This window comes from Lycium ferocissimum, chromosome 10, assembly GCF_029784015.1.
Source record: "Lycium ferocissimum isolate CSIRO_LF1 chromosome 10, AGI_CSIRO_Lferr_CH_V1, whole genome shotgun sequence".
In the NCBI taxonomy this organism is placed as follows: domain Eukaryota; kingdom Viridiplantae; phylum Streptophyta; class Magnoliopsida; order Solanales; family Solanaceae; genus Lycium; species Lycium ferocissimum.
The window spans coordinates 61,247,567-61,261,933 of NC_081351.1; the positions used below are offsets into that span (position 1 = coordinate 61,247,567).

Here is a 14,367-nt window from a genome sequence, read left to right on the forward strand (position 1 = left end):
AAAAGGTTTGTTTACCCAGAAGTCAACTATTGGTCAAAGTTTTTTCACATATTCAACTTAGAACTTCTAATTTCCTCAAAAATCAAACAAGAGTCGCCCGATCACCTTGAGAATCGTGCTACCCATCCTCATAAGTCAAACACGCTCTAATGAGGCTAGGGGAAGGGTCAACATAGGTAAAAAGGTAAAATGCCTAAATGACCAAACGGGTCGTTACAGTCTAGGAGTAGGGTGATATTGAGATTAACCTCAATCTCACTCATTTGGCTAAAGTGATATACCCTTGGTTGAAAATCCCCAAAAGTTGGCCACAGTTGGTGCAGTTTCTAGAAGGTTATAAGCCACAAGTTGACTGTATAAAAGTGCAGTGCTTGAGTCTTAGTTTAGGATGGTACAAATATAATTCGGATTAAACTTCAAAAGGCAAAATACGATAAAGATTATCATCATTTTGTGTAAGTGACAGTGGAGGTGAATTCATATTTGCATAGGCAAGTAAAATTACAGATACTATAAGCATCTGTGCAGAAGCGAAAGCTTTATTTGAGGTTGTATCACACTATGTAAGAAATCAGCTCTTGCCACTGATACTAGAAACAGATTCCCTTATCATGAAGAAAGCGGTGAATGAATATGAATCAAATCATTACTTGGAATATAGCTGCAGTTCAGTTTTCTAGTTTGTTTCATTTGTTCTAGAGGCACTTTTGGCCTTTGTTGTTGTAGCATAGATTTCATTGCTTTTCTGTACATACTTTTGATTTTATTTTGAATAAATTACAACTAGTCAGGTGCTAGTTGTTTTGCTACAAAACTTGAAATAGATAGAAAAAGACAATACTTTCTTAGTTTGTGATTATGATTTTCATTTTTTTATGCTTAGAAACTTATTGAGAGTGATATTCATGTTTATCAACACAAATTTAAATATTGTTGGGTGAGTTAAAGTGAAGATTAAAGCTCCATGATTGAGATTTTTAAAAACTTCAAACTCACAAATCGGTTATGTGATTTGTTGAATTTTCTAACAAACTGTTATACGGGTGGGGATTTCATTTGAAGTTGTGGTTAAAATTTGAAGCTATTCAATGAATATTTGAGCTATTGGTGATGTTTTCACGCATTTCCGGTGGAGTTTCACGAGTTGAAGTTTGTAGGAGACAAACAATAATTTTTGTATAAATTTGTATAACATTGTATAATTTTGTATAATAGTGTAAAAGTATGTATAAATACCTCTTATAACACTATTGTACACTTTTACCCAAGATTGATACATTACTTACAATAAGTGTATAATATTCTATGTATAAATACCTCTTATAACACTATTGTACACGTTTACACAAGATTGATACATTACTTACAGTAAGTGTATAATATTTTATGCCAGTTATAAATAAAGTTGCAAAAAAAAAAATTAAATGTATGCGGGTGTAAACTGAATATATAGTATGTGAGTGCAATGTGGTGTTAGGTTGTACATTTTTGAAAAATTTACTATTTTTAATGAGCTATCTAAGGAGGCATTTGGACATGTAATTTGGACTTCAAGTTTGAAATATATGTTTGTTTATGACATTTTTAACAAAACTTAAACTTGAAATTTTTATTTCAAATCTCAAATTCACCTAAAAAGTAGAATTTTTTGAAATTTGTGATTTTAATTTTTTTTTACATTTTAAAACTTGACACATAATTTTAAATTTTGCAAAACAAATAATATTTATTGCAAAAGTAATTACCCAATTCTACATTATTCCCTATTTTATCAAGAAATTTTCCGTATCATGTGGGTGTTTTATATTATAGAATAGTTAGTTACTACTATTGTTGATTTACTGGATTGGTGATTTCTTGTAAAATTATTTATATTAAAAGTTTCTAATAACATATAATCGCAATCATTTCTTTATAAAAAGAACATGAAAATGATTTATTAATGTAGAGTCTTAGGATATTCCAATACTTTATGAACCATGATTTTGATAGTTTTCATAAATTGGAGAATTTTTATATTTATGATAAAAAATACAATGTTTAAATTCTTAAATTACAGGTCGAAGCATAATTTCTACTTAAATCAACCTTCACCCGAGTTCATGTCCAAACGCCTACGGAGTAATTTAGTGAAATTTAAATTAGTCAAAAGGAGTCTTTACAAAAATGAAAAGAGCCATATGACCCTCTGTGTATACATAAGCGGCTCTGACGTAACACAGAGGGATGTGCTATATTTTAGAGGGGCTAAGATGATAATGTGAAGAACCATGTGACTATACGACGTCGGTTTCGGTTAGCCCATACTAAACTACGACGGTGTGATCATAAACTCTTTATTCTTGTTCAGTTGTTGAGGGTTCTGCAACGGAAATGGCGTCATCGAGTGGGGTAACGGAGAGAAGGGGAATACCAGGAGCATCATTTGTAGAAGATGTTCAGTCTTACCTCAATCAGTCTTCTCTTGATGTCAACTCTGCTCTTTCCTTTCTCCAAGAAAGGTCTCACACTTCATCTCTTTTATAACTAATGCTATTTCTTTTTTATTACTTAGGATCAAATCAAGGTCACTGACTCGTCTAGTGTAGAGTGTTAGGTTCAGTTTATGAGTTTTTTTGCTGTTGTTTTATTATCTGCTATGATGTTAAAGTTTCAATCTTTACGGATCTTATGATCTCTTTTATAATTAATGTTATTGTTCTTTAATTACTTGAGAGCAAATCAAGGTCACTGACTCCGTCTAGTGTAGAGTTTTACGTTTAGTTTATGAGCTTTTTCGTTGGCTTCTTTTGGCGTTATTTACTTTACCGTTTAGTTAATTAGGAGTTATTATCTTCTATCATGTTTAAGTTTCAATCTTTAGTTATCTTTTGATTGCTTGGGAATGCCATTTACGTAGATTTTTGGTGTGCTGCAGTTTTGGCGTGACTATATGACTTTGTTTTTGTTTTGTCTATTTACTTCAGGTTTTGCTTGATTAGATATTAGTTGTCTTCCACGATGTGTGTGCTCCATTCTTTAGGGATTTTATAATTGCTGGGATATTTGTAACTTGTTCTGTCGGAAAGTTAGAGCAAATCAATTTTGGTGGCTTGGTGTAATGGAGAGTTTTGGCTCCACTTTATGAGTTTCTTGGCTTTGTTTTGTGTTAATATTCTTCAGGGTTCCTTGATTAGAAATTAGGTTTTAGCTATGATATGAAAGTTCTATAATATAAAAACTGAACCTTTCTGATATCTCTTTTTTTTAAAAGAAATTACTTCAGGGTTTGCATCATCAGAAATGGTTGTTTGTGCTATGATGTGGGAGTTCCAATCTTTAATCCAGGAAGTTTGTTATTACATAAATGTTAAACCCTCGCTGATAGTTACATTTTTGTGTTCTTACGTGTTGAATACTTGGGAACTGATGAGTGTTAGTTTCAGTTCATGACGTCCTCTTTTTATTTTCTGCTTATTTACTTCAGGGTTTGCTTAATTAGTTAAATAGTTGTTTACTATGATGTGAAGATTTCTTTCTTTATGGGAAATTTGTACAGATCAAACACTTTCTTGTCGTTATTCTTGTGGTAATTACAGTGTCCTTTTCTATTGTTATATTGGAGTAGGGTCCGTTGTGCTAGGATGACTAATAAAGATACAATGATGCGAGCCTATAGAACGGATCCTGTTCAAGTAAGGTCGTTGTGCAGGGATGGCTAATGATTAGGTTAGATTGAAGTATTTTGATAAAAACTGATTGGGCCATTAAAAGGGTAAGAGTGAAATTATTATTCAAATGCAACAAGAAAGCCTAGAAGCATCGGTGTAGGAAAAGGAGAGAAGATCGGCTATGTAACCATGATTTGTGAATCTTATATCCATCTTTTTTTTTTTTGTTGGGGGGGGGGGGGTGGGGGGGGGTTTACTAAATAAAATCAGTGTGATTACAAATATGGAAGTGTGCATCTGGTCTTTCCCAACCTATGTTGGTTTGTTATTAAAATTCGATGTCTTTTGTTTCTTTTTACTTATGGAATCTCTGGTCCTTCTACCCTCGCATGATAAAATTGTTTGACAACCTGAATGAAAAGTATACGAACTATGAGCTCTTCAAACAAAATTTAGGTGACGTCAAGTATATTCTTCTTTCATTTGTAACTTCCTTATGCTTAATAGTACAATGTCGTTTATCCGAAGGACCAAGCCAAACTGTTGCATGGGGTTGGTCTAAATTGTATAAATTCATAAATAGATGCAAGAAATTTGATTAAAGATACCTTTGGATTCAGTTGTTAAAGAATATTGCCTTGCTTGCTTGTTCTATTGAATAGGGGTTCTCATGCTATGCTAAAATCAATAGAGCGCTTGCCTTGCTTGATTGTTCTTCTAAGTGTTGTAGCCTTGTAGGAGTCTATTTATTTTTGAAATGATAAAATCACATGGGAATTTTTTTGAACAAAAATTGGAAATCTATTGTTTCTTTTGATTCTTTATGACTTGGCCTGTATATTAGAACTCATATATCATAAATTTGTTAATCCTATCCGTTCTCGGTTTCTGTCTCTGAATATTTGTCACTACTATTAGGTTATAAGCCCCAGAGCCATGCATTTTAGTAGTCCTGCTTAAATACTTATGCAAGTAGTTAGTTTCTTATGTTCTCCTTCAATTGTGCCATGTATAACAACAACAACAACATACCCAGTGAAATCCCACAAAGTGGGGTCTGGGAAGGGTAGAATGTACGCAGACCTTTCCATGTATAACATTCTTTAATAATAAATCTTATGTATGTCATCCATTTGCAGACTTCAGCAGTACAGAGTGGTTGAAATGAAACTTCTAGCTCAGCAGAGGGATCTTCAGGTACACATTTGTGTCTTATGTCACATTTAGTTCTACTGACAACTAAGTCTATCCTAACGTGGGCACTGACGTTTGACTGGTGCTTGGATTAATGTAATATCATTGCTCTTATTATTTGAGAAATTAAGTGAAGAAGTATTCATCTTTCAGAATCGAAGTGTTCATCTTTCAGAATCTTGTTGGTTGATTCTTGTTAGAAGGCGCATGGGAAGTTTTAGAACCATACTTAAGTTTCGCGTATATTGCTGTTAATTTCCAGGAATACTATCAAGACTTAGAGCCTGTTTGGATTGGCTTATTTTAGGTTCTTTTAAGCCAAAAATAGCTTTTAAGCACTTTTGGAGTGTTTGGGTAAAATCAAAAAGTGCTTTTAAGCACTTATTTTAAAGCCAAAACTACAAAAATAAGCCAAAAGCCATAAGCTAGAATTCCTAACTTATAGCTTTTGGCTTATAAATCAAAAGCCATAAGCCCATCCAAACGGGCTCTTAATGATTCAATTAGCCTTTTCATCAGATTGAAAGAAAATGATGGTAAATCATATGTTACTTACGAGATCATATCAATTTCCGATAAATGTTCAGACTAATGTTTTATGCAAGAGGAATATAGATTGTCCTTTTGCAATTTGTTGCTTCATGTCAAAGCCATAAATAGTGCTCCGATTTACTAGTTAGACCAACGTATGAGGATTACGTAAATTACATCTCTCCACAGATGAATGACTTCTCCTACAATTTCTAAAGACTGGAATCTGCCTGACTTTTAAAGATAGCTTATGCATCACAGAACTATAGAATGTTGAATTTCTCCACTTCTGCTAGCTTCCAATTGCCGGTATAGATTGCCTCATGCAACTAAATTTGAAATTTAAAGTAGAAGATACATATTGGTGCCATGCCCAATATAAAAGACCGGTGGAAGTAAGGATAAACTAAGTTAGCCTGCCCCTACAACTTGATGGAACTGTTTGTTAAGATTAATGTTCTGATACTGATTAGTCCCCAAGGTTTTCCCTCGCACGTTTGACATGCATGCTTTCACTAATAAAGTCAGACTCAATTGTACGATTGGTCAAAGTCATACTGAAAATGCCTCAGTTTTGCTAGGTAATGCTTTCATTTTGTTCTACTCAGCTTTTGTGGAGAGTTTCTCTTATCCTTATTTCGTCTATGGCAGGCAAAGATTCCTGATATAGAGAAATGCTTGGCCATAGTTGCTACTTTGCAAGCTAAGAAGGACAGTGGTGAGGTTTGTTCTATTGCTATGCTTTTATTTATTTGTTTTTAATTTCAATAGAAGTCTCGCCACTCTTTTTTACATGCACATTAGCTGGTAGTTGACATCAGATTATTGACCATTATACATGCATGTTTGCGACATTTGAAAATGAATTTTTTATGTTGAGAAATAATAGTTCTTCATCCTTATCAAAAGAAAAATTATCATACAGTGTTGAAACAATTCAGCATATTTAGTAATTTCTTACAGCAGATAGTTTTTTACTAAGGTGTTGGAGATTCAGTTTCAAAAAACTAAGGTGTTGGAGACCCCTTTTCAGTATTAGCTAAATTTGGGGAATTGAAACGACTGTATAAGATATTGATCGGTTTATTTGGTAGACCCAATGGTCCCTTTAGAGTTTAGTCCCGATACTTAAATTTGGCCATTTTCATCTCTAACATGAGTGACCTTACCCATGGATTAGAACTAAGACGGTAATAGTACTGCGGTTGCTGAAAGAAGTTCACGATTTGGAGGAGCAGGATATCATTTTGTTTTATAGGCTTTTACACTGGCTTATGGATCCTAGCAAATTGAGATGTTGTCAAATTTGAATATATATGTTTACCTCAATAATGTTTGGTGAAGTGTACAAGGACCGTCAAATTCTACACAGTTCCATATAACCCACAAATCTTTGGGTTGTGCCCATCAAAACGTGAAATGATATCAATTTGACCATTTCCTTCTGTTAACTTTAAGCTCCACTAAAGTCAAGTGATGTATTGGCCATCTAAATTCGCTCTGCTTCTTAATAATGGTAAAAGTAATTACCAGGAAATCAAAGGAACTGTGGAAGAATGTTCTTTGCAGTGTTCTTAAAAGAGAAAAGTGCTAGGGAAGCACTGTCTGGCGGTTGATTTTCAGGAGGGGTCTCAATATTGGGAAGTTGATGATTTTGCTCAATTGATGCAGTTGGACATTTTCAGTTTGGAAGATAACAAGAGAGACTCTTTAATCTGGGCAGCAAACAATGATGGTATCTTCACAGTTAGTAGTTGTTACAATCTGCTTCAAAACAACAAGGCTCTATCAATCAGATTGGCCATGGAAAGCGATATGGATATCAAGAGCACCTATTAAAGTAGCTTTTTGGTTGGATTGCAGCAAGGGAAGCTTGTTTAACTCAGGAGATCTTGCAGAAGAGAGGAGTTGTTCTTAGTAATAGGTGTTACATGTGTGAAGAAGAGGCAGAAACAGTGAATCATCTATTCATTCATTGCAAAGTGGCAAGACAGTGCTAGGAGCTCTTTCTAAATTTACATGGTGTCAAGTGGGCAGTCTTCCAGTGTGAAGAGTTTGTTGGAATCATGGCAACATCAAAGGATGGGTAAATCTCATAAGTTAGTTTGGAGAAATTTCCTCTATGTGTGTGTTCTGGATGATATGGTTGGAAAGGAACAGGATTTGCTGTGAAGAAAAAAGGCAGCACATGTCCAGGATAAAAAATAGATGGTTATTAAATTTTTATTTTTGGTGTAAATGACAAGTAATGGAAAATATGGAGCAATATAGCGATTTCCAAGAGGAGATCGGGGGTTCGTAGCTGCCCTGTTATGGCAGGGACTGTTTCTGTTGTAATTCTGTACCATCTTGGTATCTTCTAATAAACTTTACCTTATTTTTTTTTTTTTTTAAAAAAAAAAAAAAGGAAAGTGCAAAAGAAGCGACAAGGTCGACGAGGCTTGAGTTGAAAGCAAGAATTTAAAGTGTGTTCTTCTTTAAGTGGGTTCAAACCTTGTTGTAGAAAAAAGCCCGGTATTTAAGTGAGGACGGGTAGACGGCGGCCCGTTATCCACTGAGTTTTGGACCTTGCACTATTGGCCCTTGAGAATTTCTCGGTTATCAAAAAGAAAAAACTGTGTGCTGCTTTAAAATGAAACACACAATTTGAAAATAAAAATTATTTCAACCACAGATTGCTCTTGTTGGGATCACTTTGCGTGTCATTGTTTTGAAGCGCATTGCTTCATACATGAAGCGATAACCCCTCGCTACACATCACATCATCTCTTTAAGCGCCAAATTGGCGGGTTTCAATTACCTTTGCCTTTTTTTGGTAACTGCCACACTACTGTATCAACTCATCTGTACTTTATTCTAGTCTCTCTTGCTGTGTTCACTACAACAACAGAACAGTTTCCTTAGTTTGCATTCATTCCACCGTTGTTCGCCGCTGCAACTGTGCTAAGGAAGGTGTTAAATTATGGGTAATGTATTCTCTTTATCCTGTACCTACTACCTTCAGCTATTTCTCTCCTGCTCCTCTCAGAGTCGCTCACTAATTTTATTGCAGTTTACTTCTTTGCGTTGGGCTCCAATACTGCTGGCTATTTGAGAAGCGTAGAAAGCTTTTAAGCTGTTATACCTCATGAACCCTCTTAGAGCTGACTTTAGCAATTTTCGAATGAATCTCTCTAGAATCCCCTTCTACTACTATACCGTTGCTTTGGATGCCAAAGTCTCTAATTTATCTCTCTATTTTGATGGTTTGTAATTGGTTTGTTACCCAATATTATGTTTGATGCGATGCTGGTTTTAGTTGTTTCCGTTTCTCTTTACCCTGTGGAGCAATTCACAAGTTGCAGTCTTTGTTGGAACTTGGGAGGATGTTTATTGAGTATGGCTGTAGCTGCTACAAGGGAAGATGAACACAGGAAAAAGGGAAGAGGGAAAATGAGGATTTGGGAGGGGAGAATGGAGGTTAAATTGCGCGGACTCTTCACTTTCGATGCCGCACTCGTGTCGACACGACATGGGTGGTGTAGTGAGTGTGGGATCCGTACTAGATTTGGTCAATCAATTTTGGGTACTTTGACCAGAATCGATAGAGAAATTCGAGACAGATAAAGTGATTTCTGAAATCAAAACAAAAACTAAGGTGAAATCATAATTTAGGCATATGATTTTTTATCATTAAAAGATATTTGTATTAAAAAGTCAGCAACTAGAAGGTGTTTAAAGATATTTACAGGTACATCACTGCTGAATGTGCAATGAACTCAAGAAGTCTATCATGGCCTCTATATCATTTGCAGTAGCCATGTTATACACCACAAAACAGTAAGGAGATGCATTTGTACTTAATAATTACAGATTCAAACTTGCTCTCAAAAATTCATGCATTCCTTTCCTTCCTAATAGTCCATAATTTGGGCATATTTTTATTTTATAACTCATTTTTAAATATTTGAATCACTTTAGCCGAATCCCTGCACTCGTATCCAATACCCCCGAATCTGAAAGTTTAGATATGAAGGATCCGACCTTTAGATCCGCACTCGTATTGGACACTCACACCCGAGTCCGAGCAACTTAGGGAGGATTTTTCTCATTATAACCCTGATAAAGACTATTGAGATTTCTGCGAACTAAGTCCAGTATTTAAGTGGAGATGGGTAAAGGGGTGGGTTCATAATCCCATTCAGAGGCTGCGGTTGGCCCCAGATTTTTCGGTCATAAAAATGTCTATCGAGGTGTCCTTTTACTTATAGATCACGTTATTCAAACAATTCTATGTTAACTTTATAATGGATATTCAATAAATGGCCACCTTGCTGACACCATCTCTAGGAATTCAGTTTGTGTATTCTGAATGCTTAACTGTGTTGCGTCCAAATGCACACGCAAGTGTACGTGGTCGTACAAGTAATATAGTGATTATATAAAATCGGATGTCGAACCCACAGAGACTTATGACCAATACTTTCACGAAAATAAACTATTGCTACTAATTATGCAAGTAATGAATAAAAGCTTTGTTTGTTTTGTAACTTAATGCTGAAAACTAAATAACTAACAATGTAAACTAGAATTGTGCTACGAACTTCTCTGAGAGTTGCTTTTATCAAGATTTTAGAAATATTCCAGGGTCGTGGTTGGTTCACCAATCCTATTGAGTCCTTCAAGTGTCCTACCTTAGCAACTTTGTTCACAGTTGTTAATTAACCGGATTATTAATCTTGCAGTATTCTTCCGAAACACTACTCACCGATTCAAGATAATTCGCCTCCTATATTCCTATGGTATTGACTTATCAAGAACACAATAAGAGTACGGTATGTAATTGATTGCGGTATCTAAGTATATTCCTGTCCTAGTCACAAATCCTAGCCCAACTATAGGGATAATCAGATCACAATCTCTTTACTCCTTCTCTAAACTAACAACGTCTTTCCCAAGCACGTATATCAATTAGTAAATAGAACTCAACTGTTGCGCAGACAATCAAGCAATTAAGCACAGAAGTAAAGAAACAATTGCTTACGAACACGCTACTAAGATTAAAATACTTATCAAACGTCCATAATCATGGCTTCACCACAACCCCAGAATGAAGGTGTTTAGTTACACATGATTCGAGAATGGAAGCTAGAATTCATGAATAACATAGGGTTTCAATGTAAAGAAAATAATAGAAGAGAAATAAAACCTAGAAAGAGTTTCACAAGTCTCCAAAAATCGTCTAAGCCGCCTTTCTAATGTGAAAAACGACTATTTATAAGCTAGGCCAAAAATGAGATAAGTTGGCCCAATCCCAATCAAATTTGGAGAACTGACGCCTCTTGTGCGCTGGCTGTGCGAGGCATATCGCGCAACCAGCGCATGGTCTTCCTTGTGTTTTGCTCACGCGATGCACGACCAGCACATGGCCTGTCTGAGATTCAGAGATGGGGTTTTTGTCGCACAGCCAGCGCATGGGACCCTTCAGTGGTCTGATTTTGCCTTTAAGTGTTGCAATCTCCTTCCGCTCATTCGACCAACCCACACTGCCTCGGAATCAACCAGAATTGCTCGGATTACCCTTCATTGGGCCTTGTTGTACCTATTCATGCAAAAAATACCAAACTGCCAAATATCAAACTGATCGACCAAGAATTCGAGAAATTATTTGTTAAATTGGTCTCTGTGTACTTCACTTATGAATTGAACAAGAACTGAATAAATTCTGAATGTGTATCCTGAAGTGCCTGGACAGTACAGGTATGCTAAATTTTTAATAGCTTTTTGGTGTATTTAGAAGGTTGAAGTAATATACAACTGTTACACCTGAACAAAAATGGTATCAACACAGATGAAGTCCACACAATATAGATTAGCCCCATTTTTGTTTCCTTAATGTGTAAGTTATTTGAAAAGCTCTTGCATTAAATTTATTCCCTTGCATTAAATTTATTCCTCTGGTTGCAGGCACTCATTGCTGATTTTGAAGTGTCAGAAGGGATTTATTCTCGGGCAAGAATTGAAGAGTCTGATTCGGTGTGTCTATGGCTTGGGGCAAATGTCATGCTGGAGTATTCATGTGAAGAGGTATCTGATTGGTTGTTGAAATGAGGCCTTTCTGTAGCCTTGAACACTGACATTTGTAGTACTAATCAAGAGATATTGTTGCATGTTTGATGGAGCAGGCTACGACCCTCCTTAAGAAAAACTTGGAAAATGCAAAAGCCAGCTTAGAAGTTCTTGTCACCGATCTACAATTTTTGAGGGATCAAGTGACAATCACTCAGGTCCATTCTGCTTTATCTCTTATGTTGGACGATAAGGCAGTGTTTTGCTGGCAATCAATTGTCTTTGAATTCTAGTAGTTAGTTTTAATTACTCCTCACTTATGTTGCATATGCTAGCCAAGAACATTAAATTGCTTTATGTCCTCCAAAAAAGAAATTAATTTTAATTTGTGAATACCCTCCGTGAATGTATCTAATGCAAACTTTTAGTAGTTGCTATTATTGCTTATTTTGTTTATACATCTGCATAATTCCAGCCACCGGGTCTTTGCTATCTTTTACTTTTTACTTATTGTTTAAGTTTGCTGTTTCTCAGGTCACGATTGCTCGAGTATACAACTGGGACGTGCATCAACGTAAAGTTCGACAAGCTGCCAGTCCAAAAGAATCATGAGAAACATCCGTGTTGATGATTGATATTAAAGAGGCATGGTACTCACTTTTGCTGCAAGGAGTACTAGTCAGATCTTTGTTGTTCATCGTTTTAGGTTGCTTCTTGGACTCTCCTCTAGCAGGGATCCTGGATTATTATTTTAGACTATCAATTTTGGGCTTGTAGCAATTTTGTAAGAAAACAAATATTTGTTGGTGAGGTCGTGTATGTACTAGTTGGCTAGGATCATAAGTATAATGATACAATTCTTGCAAAGATTGTCAAATTGTGGTATCACTACGCTATATTGTTCCTTTACGGGGCTTGTCGCTGGTCGCCGCGACCAGCAAGTTTTCCGAAAGTGAACTGAATGGAATTGTTACTTTCCAAAAATCTTGCTTCAAATCAAAGAAAGAAGGTCTATTTTCCCACGTAGTTCGTCTCTACACATTTACAGAGCTAACCCCTGTCAAGTGCCTGGCAGAGCTAAGGGAGCTTCAATCCTTACTCTTTATCCTCTCTGGTTCCTTTCTAACATTGGGAATAAAATAAGACAATTGAAAGCACTGAGGTTAATTCGCGCTGTACTCCAAACAGAGAAAGGAATAGCTCTAGATTTGCCAGACTTTATGGTCTCAGTTAAACGTTCACATAAGTAATATCTACTTTAAGTTGAGTAATTCATTTGCAGATTGTCCATAGTTAAACAGGCTTCATGCATAACAGTCCTACCAAAGTATATGACCTTTACAGGAGCATTTTTCTTCATTTTTTTGCACGGATTGCCCTTCGTTTGGGGTGGTCTTTAAATTTTGCCACTCAAATTTGTGGTCTTTAAATTTTGCCCTTCATATTTGTTGTCTTTAAATTTTGCCCTTTGCTTGGAAAGATGAGCGAATACATGAAATTACGGTTCGAACCCCGCTCAAGCATAAAATAAAAAAATAATTTCGCAAGGCAGGACTAGGGGAGTGTATGCGGATCCAAAGATACAATCTTTAAGAAAAAGTTAAAGTTATGCCGGATCCGCATAACTAAAAGTCCCCCTCAAGGCAAAATACGCCCCCTCGCGACTTTTAGTTAAACATAACTAAAAGTCTGTAGGGGCATATAAAATTTAAACTTTGCCTTATAAGGCAAACTTTTTTTTTGGTTGAAAGTCTATTTTATTCCATCCAAAAAACTTGTACGGACAAAGTTGAAGCCGACCTTCAACCGTACATGGTAAAATTCCTACTCACTAACTTGTATAAGTCAAACTAGGAGCAACTATTACATTAAAAAAACAACGAAAAGCTTTAATCAACTACACTTAGCTAGGGATAGCAATTCATAAAGCAAAGCAAGAGAGCTCTCTTGCCATTTGAAATTGTTCCCGCTGGATGTGAATATGTTGTGCAATCTCTCTTAGAGTCTATCGGAAGAAAGCGAGTATTTTGAAATCGAGTAGGTTCCTTTCTCTCCAAACCAATGCCACTAGCATACCAAAAATGCGACAAGTAATGGAGCAAAGGCCATTTGTGTCTAGCAACGTGTGAGATCCATGTGATTTCATCTTGCCAACCCCTATTCTTCTAGTGTACCCCAAACCCATACCAACAATCTGTACCACAATCCTTTTGTGATGGAGCATTCAAAATAAAGATGGGAAAATATTTCTTGTCCGCCTACGTAAGATGGGAAAATATTTCTCGAAGTCTATCAACGATTGCTAATCTACCTTGTATTGCCACCAAAGTGTGAATTTGTATCGGGATGGACATTTGGTTGTAGCATAATACTTTTCCATGTAACTTTGGTATATATGCTTGAAAAAATACATATATATGCTTCAAGGCAAAGTTTGCCCATAAGGCATAAGTATGCCCCCATCGGCATAAGTTTGGTAAATCCTTAACAAGTTTATGCCGATGGGGGCATACTTTTAACGGGCAAACTTTTATGCCGGGATCCGGCATAAACTTATGAAGGAATTATCAAAGTTATGCCGGAACCGGCATACTTATGTCAAGTTCGCCCATAAGGCATAAGTATGCGGTCCGCATAACTTTGCTAATTCCTTCACAATCGTATGCCGATGGGGGCATAGCGAAATTTAAACTTTGCCTTGCGAATTTTTTTTAAAATTTTGTGTGTGGGGGTTCGAACTCGAAACCTATGGGATTTAGCGAAGGGCAAAATTTAAAGATTTCAAATATGAAGGGCAAAATTTAAAGACCACCCCAAAAGAAGGGCAATTCTGCGAATTGCCCATTTTTCTTTCATAAAGTTTTCAAGGCCATTGATCATTTGGACGAGTTTCTACCAAAAGGTTGTAGCAAGATTTGACTGTAAACACCAAGGGTGTGGTGGA

The 14,367-nt window shown here is 36.0% G+C and overlaps 1 protein-coding gene across 1 annotated transcript; it reads left to right on the forward strand.

Moving 5' to 3' along the window:
- Positions 1 to 2,216: 2,216 nt before the first annotated feature.
- On the forward strand, positions 2,217 to 12,308 carry LOC132034454 (prefoldin subunit 3-like). Its single transcript, XM_059424808.1, has 6 exons — positions 2,217 to 2,501; positions 4,790 to 4,847; positions 6,027 to 6,098; positions 11,322 to 11,441; positions 11,540 to 11,641; positions 11,958 to 12,308. Exons 1-6 carry the CDS (start codon positions 2,374 to 2,376, stop codon positions 12,033 to 12,035), a joined length of 558 nt encoding a protein of 185 aa, XP_059280791.1. The 5' UTR covers positions 2,217 to 2,373; the 3' UTR covers positions 12,036 to 12,308.
- Positions 12,309 to 14,367: the final 2,059 nt, after the last annotated feature.